A 10,459-nucleotide genomic window follows, 5' to 3' on the forward strand; every position below is an offset into this window, starting at 1 on the left:
GGGGGCTCGGGACCCCTCCCCAGCTGCTGCTGCCGCCCCCTCCCCACCAAAGAGGCTCCGGGCCGGGCCCCCCCCGCGCCCCCCGACTGTTACAAACCTCGTGCCTTGTCACCCCCCCGGTGTCCCCTCGGTGTCCCCTCAGTGTCCCCTCGGTGTCCCCTCGGTGTCCCCCCCGGTGTCCCCCCGGTGTCCCCCGGTGTCCTCGTTCGAGGACACCGGGGGACACCGGGGGGACAACCGGGGGGGACGCAAAGTTCGGGGGATGCTTTGATGGAGCTGCTGCTGTCACCGCTGGGATGTCACCAAGGTGTCACCGCCACACGGGTGGCACCGCCGGGGTGCTCGGATGTCACTCTGATGTCACCAAAATTTCACCGGGATGTCACCGGGATACTCAGATGGCACCAGGATGTCACTCTGATGTCACCAAAATGTCACTGGGATACTCGGATGGCACTGAGATGCCACCAAGATGCCACCGAGATGTCACCGAGATGCTACCGGGATGTCACCGGGGTACTCGGATGGCACCGGGATGCCACCAGGACACAGGGATGTCACCGGGATGTCACCGGGATGTCACTGGGATACTCAGGTGGCACCGGGATGTCACTCTGATGTTGCCGGGATGGCACCGAGATGTCACCGGGATACCCGGATGTCACCGGGATGGCACCGAGATGTCACCGAGATGTCACCGGGATACCCGGATGTCACCGAGATGGCACCGGGATGTCACCGGGATGTCGCCGGGGTACTCGAATGTCACTGAGATGTCACCTGGATGTCATCAGGATACCGGGATGTCACCCGGATGTCACTGAGATACTCGGATGGCACCGGGATGTCACCGGGATGTCACCAGGATGTCACCAGGATACCGGGATGGCACCAGGATGCCACCGGGGTACTCCAATGGCACCGGGATGTCACTCTGATGTCGCCGAGATGCCACCAGGATGTCACTGAAATGTCACCAGGATACTCGGATGTCACTCTGATGTCGCCAGGATGCCACTGAGATGTCACCAGGATGTCACCAGGATACCGGGATGTCACCCAGATGTCACCGGGGTACTCAGATGGCACCAGGATGTCACTCTGATGTCGCCGGGATGTCACTGGGATGTCACTGGGATACTCAGATGGCACCGGGATGTCACCGGGATGTCACTCTGATGTCGCCGAGATGCCACCAGGATGTCACTGAGATGTCACCAGGATACTCGGATGTCACCCAGATGTCACCGGGATGTCACCGGGATGCCACTGGGATGTCACCAGAATACTGGGATGTCACCAAAATGTCACCGGGATACTCAGATGGCACCAGGATGTCACCGGGATGGCACCGGGATGCCACCGGGATGTCACTGAAATGTCACCAGGATACTCGGATGTCACCCAGATGTCACCTGGATGTCACCAGAATACCGGGATGTCACCGGGATGGCACCAGGATGTCACCGGGATACTCGGGTGGCACCAGGATGGCACCGGGATGCCACTGGGATACTCAGGTGGCACCGAGATGTCACTCTGATGTCACCGAGATGTCACCGGGATGTCACTGGGGCACCAGGATGTCACCAGGATGTCACTGGGATACTCGGGTGGCACTGGGATGTCACCTGGATGTCACCGGGGTACTCGGGTGGTACCGGGATGTCGCTGGGATGTCACCGGGATGGCTCCAAGATGTCACTGGGATACTCAGGTGGCACCGGGATGTCACTCTGATGTTGCCGGGATGCCACCGGGATGTCACCGGAATACCGGGATGTCACCAAGATGTCACCAGGATGCCACCGGGATGCCACCGAATGTCACTGGGATGGCACCGGGATGTCACCGCAATACCCGGATGCCACTGAGATGTCACCGGGATACTCGGGTGGCACCGGGATGTCACTCTGATGTCGTCGGGATGCCACTGAGATGTCACCAGGATGCCGCCAGGACAGAGGGATGTCACCGGGATGTCACTGGGATACTCGGATGGCACCAAAATGTCACCGGGATGCCACCGGGATACCAGGATGTCACTGGGATACTCGGGTGGCACCAGGATGACACCGAAATGTCACTGGGATGTCACCAGGATGTCACCAGGATACTCAGATGCCACCGGGATGTCACCGGGATGGCACCGGGATACTCGGGTGGCACGGGGATGTCACCGGGATGCCACCGCCAGGCCACTGCCGTGACGCCGCCACCGCGATGCCGCCACCGCCGCTGCAAGGATGTCACTCCGATGTCCCCGGGATGTCACTCCGATGTCCCCGGGATGTCACTCTGATGTCCCCGGGATGTCCCCGGGCTGTCCCCGGGATGTCACTCTGATGTCCCCGGGATGTCCCCGGGCTGTCCCCGGGATGTCACTCTGATGCCCCCGGGATGTCCCCGGGATGTCACCGCGCTGCCACCGCCGCGCCCCGCCCTCGCTGCCTTCCCGGGGCTGTGTCCCCGTCCCCTCCCCCCGCGCTAATAAAGGAGGGAGGACACGGCGGTGGCTTCGTGTGGCCTCGGGGAGGGGGGGTGTCACCAGGGTGTCCCCAGGGTGTCCCCAGGGGTGTCACCAGGGGTGTCCCCAGCCTCGGGTGTCCCCAGGGGTCATCGGGGTGTCCCCAGAGTCGGTGCTGCTGGAGGGGGAGGGGTCCTTGGGGTGTCCCCTGGGTGTCCCCTGGGTGTCCCCTGGGTGTCCCCTGTGCAGATGGGTGTCCCTTTGGAGTGTCCCCAGGGGTGTCCCGTGGGGTTGTGGGTGTCCCCCTCGGTCTGGGGTGTCCCCGTGCGATGTCCCCCGAGGGGTGCAGACACTGGGTGACCTCCCTGGGGTGTCCAGTCACGGGTGATGTCCCTGAGGTGTCCCTTGGGGTGTCCCCTGAGTGTCCCCTGTGCAGATGGGTGTCCCCTGGGGTGTCCCCTGGGGTGTCCAGTCACGGGTGGTGTCCCTGGGTTGTCCCTTTTGGGTGTCCTCAGTGGGGTCCGAGTGCTGGGTGTCCCTTTGGGGTGTCCCCTGGGGTGTCCCCTGGGGTGTCCAATCGCGGGTGCCCTCACAGGGCATGGCCGTGCGGTGTCCCCATGCGATGTCCCCCCTGAGGTGTCCCTTGGGTGTCCCCCGTGGGGTGCAGACACTGGGTGACCTCCCTGGGGTGTCCCCTGTGTGTCCCCCTCGGTCCGGGATGTCCCGGTGGGAGGCTGGGTGTCCCTTTGGAGTGTCCCCTGGGGTGTCCAGTCACGGGTGATGTCCCTGGGTTGTCCCTTTTGGGTGTCCCCAGTGGGGTCCGAGTGCTGGGTGTCCCTTTGGGGTGTCCCTTTGGGGTGTCCCCTGGGTGTCCCCTGGGTGTCCCCTGTGCAGATGGGTGTCCCCTTGGGGTGTCCACTCGCGGGTGCTCTCACAGGGCGTGGCCCTGCCGTGTCCCCGTGCGATGTCCCCCATGGGGGTGTCCCTGGGGTGTCCCCCGGGGGGTGCAGACACTGAGTGACCCCCTGGGGTGTCCCTGAGGTGTCCCTTGGGTGTCCCCCGTGGGGTGCAGACACTGGGTGACCTCCCTGGGGTGTCCCCTGTGTGTCCCACTCGGTCCGGGGTGTCCCGGTGGGAGGCTGGGTGTCCTTTGGAGTGTCCCCTGGGGTGTCCAGTCACGGGTGATGTCCCTGTGGTGTCCCTGGGGGTGTCCCCTGGGTGTCCCCTGTGCAGATGGGGGTCCCTTTGGGGTGTCCCTTTGGGGTGTCCCCTGGGTGTCCAGTCGTGGGTGATGTCCCTGAGGTGTCCCCTGGGTGTCCCCTATGCAGATGGATGTCCCTTAGGGATGTCCCCAGGGCTGTCCAGTCACGGGTGATGTCCCTGTGGTGTCCCCTTAGGGTGTCCCCTGTGGGGTCCGAGTGCTGGGTGTCCCTTGGGGTGTCCCTTTGGGGTGTCCCCTTGGGGTGTCCACTCGCGGGTGCTCTCACAGGGCGTGGCCCTGCGGTGTCCCCGTGCGATGTCCCCCCTGGGGGTGTCCCTTGGGTGTCCCCCGGGGGGGTGCAGACAATGGGTGACCCCCTGTGATGTCCCTTTGGGGTGTCCCCTGGGTGTCCCCCTCGATCTGGGGTGTCCCGGTGGGGGGCTGGGTGTCCCTTGGAGTGTCCCCTGGGGTGTCCCCGCGGGGTGGGGGTGTCCCCCTCTGTCCGGGATGTCCCATGGGGGGTGGAGGTGTCCCCGTTGGGGGTCGTGTCCCCGCTCCGTGCCCATCTATAGCCAAAACATCCCCCGCGCGAAAAGGGGCGTGGTCCCCGCTGTGCCCCGCCCCCTCATGAATAATTAACGCGCTCGTTGGCGCCGTGACGCAGCCGCGCGGTGACGCCCGAGCGCGCAGGAACCGAGCGGAGCAGCCGCCGCCATGGTGGGCACCGGGATGGGCACCGGGATGGGCACCGGGAGGGCACCGGGATGGGCACCGGCACCGGGAGCGGCGGGCGGGGCGGGGGATGCGCGGAGGGGCCGGGCCGGGGGTCGCGGAGGGGAGGGGAGAGGAGGGGAGGATGGGGATGGCGTGGGGGGCACCGGGGGGCACCGGGAGGGCACCGGGAGGGCACCGGGCGGGCACCGAGCACCGGAGCCGCCTCCGGTGCCCGCTGAGCGCCGCGCTCTCCCCGCAGTGCGATTTCTCGGAGGAGCAGACCGCGGGTGAGTGAATGAGTGAGTGACCGGCACCGGGAACCGAGCACCGGGAACCGGGAGCGGAGACCCCCCCGGGACCCCCCTGACCCACCCCCGCCGCCCCCCGGTGCCGCCGCTCCCCGGCGCTTCCTGCGCGGCCCCGTCGGGGCCTTTCCCGGTGCAAAGTCCGCTCCGGGCGGGGCCGCTCGGACCGGGGGATGGGGGCGGCGGGGCCGGGGGTACCGGATGGGGGGGGCGGGGGTGGGTTCGGTACCGGGATGGGAACCGGGAGGGGAATCGGGACCGGGAGGGGTCGCGCCCTTCCTGCGCAATTTGCCCGTATTTGGGCATGGAGCGCGTTCTGCGGGGCGGGGCCGCGCATTCCGGAGCGCTCCCGGTGCGCCGGGACCCGCCCGCTTCCTCCCGGTGCGCCGGGATCCTGCTGGGCTCTTCCCGGTGCGCCGGGATCCTGCTGGGCTCTTCCCGGTGCGCCGGGACCCGCCCGCTTCCTCCCGGTGCTCCGGGATCCTGCTGGGCTCTTCCCGGTTCTCCGGGACCCTGCCGGGCTCTTCCCGGTCCTCCGGGAGCCGTCGGGGCACGGGCAGCATCCCCCAGGGCGGGGGCCCGAGCTGCATCCCGCCGGGATCGGGTTCCACCGGGAAACCGGATCCCACCGGGAACCGGAGCCCAGCGGGAACCGGATCTCACCGGGAAACCGGAGCCCAGCGGGGAGCGAAACCCGATCCCGGTGGGGTTTGAAGGGATCCGGGTTTGGGGGTCCCGGAGGAACAAACCCGGGGGTCCCGGGGGTCCCTGCAGGGGTGACCTGACGGGGTCGCGGTGTCCCGGTGGTCCCGGCACCGACCCAGGGAGGGTCCCGGTGCCCGGATGGTCCCACGTTGATCTCCGGGGTGTCCCGGTAGTCCCGGTACTGACCCAGGGAGGGTCCCGGTGCCCCGATAGTCCTGGCACTGGCCCGGGGTGGGGGAGGGTCCCGGTACCACCCTGATCTAGGGGGTGCCCCGGTGGTCCCGGTACTGACCCGGGGTGGGGTCGCGATGCCCGAATGGTCACACACTGACCCCGGGGAGGTCCCGGTGCCCTGGCACTGACCCCGGGAGGGTCCCTGTGATCCCACACTGACCCGGGAGCAGATCCTGGTGGCCCGGGGTGGGGGTCCCGGTGGTCCTGCACTGAGCCAGGAGGGTCCCGGTAGTCCCACACTGACCCGGGGGGTGGTCCTGGTGGTCCCACATTGACCCCGGGGGGGGTCCCAGTGACCCGGGGGAGGGTCCCGGTGGTCCCACACTGACCCAGGAGGGTCCCGGTGGCCCGAAGGGGGCTCAGTGGTCCCACACTGACCGGGGAGGGTCCTTGTGACCCGCGGGGGGGTCTCAGTGGTCCCACATTGACCCCGGGGGGGGTCCCAGTGACCCGGGGGAGGGTCCCGGTGGTCCTGCACTGACCCAGGAGGATCCCAGTGGCCCGAGGGGGGGTCTCGGTAGTCCCACATTGACCGGGGGGGGGAATCCCGGTGGCCCCGGGTGGGGGTCCTGGTGGTCCCACACTGACCCAGGAGGGTCCCGGTGGTCTCACACTGACCGGGGAGGGTCCTTGTGACCCGCGGGGGGGTCTCAGTGGTCCCACACTGACCCCGGTGGTCCCACACTGACCCAGGAGGGTCTCAGTGACCCGGGGGTGGTTCCCGGCGGTCCCACCCTGACCCGGAGGGGGGTCCCAGTGGCCCGGGGATTGTCCCAGCGGTCCCACCCTGACCCGGGGTGGTTCCCGGTGGTCCCACACTGATCCGAGGGGGTCCCAGTGACCCGGGGGGGTGTCCTGGCGGTCCCACCCTGACCCGGGTGGGTTTCCACACTGACCCAGGAGGGTCTCAGTGACCCGGGGGTGGTTCCCGGTGATCCCACACTGACCCGGGGGAGGGTCCCGGCGGTCCCACCCTGACCCGGGTGGGTTTCCACACTGACCCGGGGGGGTGTCCCAGTGGCCCGGGGGGGGTCCCGGCGGTCCCACCCTGATCCGGGGGAGGGTCCCGGCGGTCCCACCCTGACCCGGGGTGGTTCCCGGCGGTCCCACCCTGACCCGGGGGGGGGTCCCGGTGGCCCGGGGGTTGTCCTGGCGGTCCCACCCTGACCCGGGGGGTGGTCCTGGTGGTCCCATGCTGACCCGGGGGGGTGTCCCGGCAGTCCCACACTGACCCGGGGGGGTTCCCGGCGGTCCCACCCTGACCCGAGGGGGGTTCCCGCTGCTCCCACCCTCACCCCGGTGGTCTCACACTGATCCAGGGGGGTTCTCGGCGGTCCCACCCTGACCCGGGGGAGGGTCCCGGCGGTCCCACCCTGACCCCGGCAGTCCCACACTGATCCGGGGGAGGATCCCGGTGGCCCGGGGGGGTTCCCGGTGATCCCACACTGATCTGGGGGAGGGTCCCGGGGTCCCACCCTGACCCGGGGGAGGGTCCCGGCAGTCCCACACTGACCCGGGGGGGTTCCCGGCGGTCCCACCCTGACCCGGGGGGTGGTCCTGGTGGTCCCACGCTGACCCGGGCGGCTCTGGCAGAGTTCAAGGAGGCGTTCCAGCTCTTTGACCGCACGGGCGATGGGAAGATCCTGTACAGCCAGTGCGGGGACGTGATGCGGGCGCTGGGCCAGAACCCCACCAACGCCGAGGTCATGAAGGTGCTGGGCAACCCCAAGAGCGATGGTGAGGAGTGGGAGGGATCCCCCCACCTTGCCCACCCCCAGGGGGACCCCCAGGACCCCCCACCCACGGCTGGTGTCGCGCAGAGATGAACGTGAAGACGCTGAGCTTCGAGCAGTTCCTGCCCATGATGCAGACCATCGCCAAGAACAAGGACCAGGGCTGCTTCGAGGATTACGTGGAGGGGCTGAGGGTGTTCGACAAGGAGGGCAACGGCACCGTCATGGGGGCTGAGATTCGCCACGTCCTCGTCACCCTGGGTGAGCCCCAGCACCCCCTGCCCAGCCCCCATGGTCTTGGGGTCCCAGGGATTTGGGTGTGGGGTCCCCATGGAATTTGGGTGTGGGGTTCCCGTGGGATTTGGGTGTGGGGTCCCAGAAATTTGGGTGTGGGGTCCCCACCAGGAAGTGGGGTCTGGCTGGGAGCCCTTGAGATGTGAGGTCCCATGGATTTGGGTGTGGGGTCCTGGGGGATTTGGGTATGAGGTCCCAGGAATTTGGGTGTGGGGTCCTGAGGGATTTGGGTGTGGAGTCCCAGGAATTTGGGTGTGGGGTCCCAGAAATTCGGGTGTGGGGTCCCCACCAGGAAATGGGGTGTGGCTGGGAGCTCCTGAGGTGTGGGGTCCCATGGATTTGGGTGTGGGGTCCTGGGGGATTTGGGTGTGGGGTCCCAGAAATTTGGGTATGAGGTCCCAGGAATTTGGGTGTGGGGTCCCAGGGATTTGGGTGTGGGGTCCTGAGGGATTTGGGTGTGGGGTCCCAGGGATTTGGGTCTGGGGTCCCCATGGGATTTGAGTGTGAGGTCCCAGGAATTTGGGTGTGGGGTCCCCATGGAATTTGGGTGTGGGGTCCTGGGGAATTTGAGTGTAGGGTCCCAAAAATTTGGGTGTGGGGTCCCAAAAATTTGGGTGTGGGGTCCCCACAAGGAAATGGGGTCTGGCTGGGAGCTCCTGAGGTGTGGGGTCCCCATGGGATTGGGGTGTGGGGTCCTGGGGAATTTGGGTGTGGGGTCCCAAAAATTTGGGTGTGGGGTCCTCACCAGGAAATGGAGTCTGGCTGGGAGCCTCTGAGGTGTGGGGTACCCATGGGATTGGGTGTGGGGTCCCAGGGCTTTGGGGTCCCAGGAATTTGGGTGTGGGGTCTCCGTAGGAATGGGGTCTGGGGTCCCCAGTGGATTTGGGGTCCTGGAAGCACAGAAAGGAGGGTTCTGGTACATTGCGGGGGGGGTGACATGGGGGGGTCCCATTGTCCTGGTGGTCCTGGGGACACTGAGGGGGGGTCCAGCTGTTCTGGGGGGGTCCCAGAGGTGCTGACATGGGGGGGTCCCATTGTCCTGGTGCTCCTGGAGGGGCTCCAGCTGTTCTGGGGGTCTCAGTGATGGGTTTGGACCCTCTGAGGGTCCTGGAGGTGCTCAGGGGGGTCCTGACCCCTGCAGTGTCCCCCCCCCCACACCCCCAGGGTGACACAGGTGTCCCCACAGGTGAGAAGATGACGGAGGAGGAGGTGGAGCAGCTCGTGGCCGGACACGAGGACAGCAACGGCTGCATCAACTACGAGGGTGAGGGCTGGGGGTCCCGGGGGGGTCCTGGGGGGTCCCGGGGGGGTCCCGGGGAGGGGTCACCCACAGCCCCACTCCCTCCCTGACCATCATGTCTCGTTCCTTCCCCCCAGCCTTTGTGCGACACATCTTGTCAGGGTGACGCCGCAGGGGTAACGCCTCCCCCCGCCCCTCCTCAGTTACTTCAGTTTATTTTTCATTCCTTCCTTTTTTTTCCTGTTTTTTTTTTAATCTCTCGCCCTGGTGTCTTTTTTTTTTTAAAGCAGAAAAAAAAAAAAAAGCTTTCTGGTTGATGCTCTTGGTGCCCCCCTGACCCCCGCATGCCCCTCTGCATGGAGCCCCCCCTGCGTGCCAGGGCTGGATTTGGGGAGGGGGCTGCAGGAGCCCCCCCTGCCCGCGGGGCTGCCGGGTCCTCCCTGCGCTCTTGAGCCGTTTTGACTTTTGGTTTTCCTGCCTCTCTCCGGGATTTTTGGGGTGGGGGGGTCGGCAGAGCCTTCCTGACCCCTCCTCTCTTCTCTCCACAGAGCTGGTCCGGATGGTGCTGAGCGGCTGAAGACCCCTCCCCATTATTCTGTGCCCCTTCCTCATTATTCTGTGCCCCCTCCTCATTATTCTGTGCCCCTTCCTCATTATTCTGTGCCCCCTCCCCATTATTCTGTGCCCCCTCCCCATTATTCTGTGCCCCCTCCCCATTATTCTGTGCCCCTTCCCCATCATTCTGTGCCCCCTCCCCATCATTCTCTGTCCCCTTCTCATTATTCTGTGCCCCCTCCCCATTATTCTGTGCCCCTTCCTCATCATTCTGTGACCACTCCCCAGCATTCTCTGTCCCCTTCTCATCATTCTGTGCCCCCTCCCCATTATTCTGTGCCCCCTCCCCATCATTCTGTGTCCCCTCCCCATCATTCTGTGCCCCCTCCTCATCCTCTGCCCCCTCCTCACTCAATTTTGTGCCTTTTTCCCTCATTTTTCACGTCCCCAAAGCCCCCCCACTCAGCCCCACCGGCTAAATTATTGCTCCACAGCATCAATAAAGTCTCAGAATTGTCACTGTGTCCCCTCCCCTCGTGTGTGTGTGTGTCCCCCTCCCCTTTTTCATCCCCCCCAGACAAACCCAGCACCACCAGGCCGCTTCTTCCCGCCCCGGGGATTTGGAATTTTTATTTTTATTGGTTTTTTAAAAAAAGAAACAAACAGAAAAACAAAAAAAAAAACCAACCAAACAAAAAAAAAGGGATGAGGAGGAGGAGGAGGAGCTGGGAGAGGGGAGGGAAATGCCCATGTGCCAGGTGGGATCGGAGCTGTCTCATAAATAACCGGGGGGAGCAGGGGCCCGGCCCCCCCGGGAGACCAACACTTAAATAAAATCCGGGACAATCATAAAAAAAGAGCGAAGCTGGAGGAGGAGGAGGGTGAGGAAGAGGAGGGTGGGGAGGGGGTGGGGACGGCCTTGTGGGGGCGGGAGGGGCCGGGCTGGGGGGGCTGTGATGTCCAGGGGGGTCCGGCCCGAGGGGGCTGCGGGCTCCGGGGGGGCTGCGGGGT

At 65.9% G+C, this 10,459-nt stretch overlaps 2 protein-coding genes across 3 annotated transcripts in view; both read left to right on the top strand.

Annotated features, from left to right (window-relative positions):
* Positions 1-696, top strand: part of ERBB3 (erb-b2 receptor tyrosine kinase 3) — a 46,806-nt gene extending 46,110 nt beyond the window's left edge. The window contains exon 34 of the mRNA XM_033083104.1: positions 9-696. The gene's annotated coding sequence lies outside the window, so the exon portion shown is untranslated. The remainder of the gene's footprint in view (positions 1-8) is intronic.
* A 3,606-nt stretch (positions 697-4,302) lies between these two features.
* Positions 4,303-9,967, top strand: MYL6 (myosin light chain 6). Of its 2 annotated transcripts, XM_033083282.2 has the most exons (7): positions 4,303-4,385; positions 4,642-4,669; positions 7,220-7,363; positions 7,447-7,620; positions 8,840-8,917; positions 9,031-9,069; positions 9,442-9,967. In XM_033083282.2, the coding sequence occupies exons 1-6, from the start codon at positions 4,383-4,385 to the stop codon at positions 9,057-9,059; spliced, it is 456 nt and encodes a 151-aa protein (XP_032939173.1). In that variant the 5' UTR covers positions 4,303-4,382; the 3' UTR covers positions 9,060-9,069; positions 9,442-9,967. The 2 variants fall into 2 exon arrangements, with proteins under 2 accessions (XP_032939173.1, XP_032939174.1); XM_033083283.2 differs by lacking the exon at positions 9,031-9,069.
* Positions 9,968-10,459: the final 492 nt, after the last annotated feature.

The sequence above is a fragment of the Catharus ustulatus genome, chromosome 31 (assembly GCF_009819885.2).
Source record: "Catharus ustulatus isolate bCatUst1 chromosome 31, bCatUst1.pri.v2, whole genome shotgun sequence".
Classification (NCBI taxonomy): domain Eukaryota; kingdom Metazoa; phylum Chordata; class Aves; order Passeriformes; family Turdidae; genus Catharus; species Catharus ustulatus.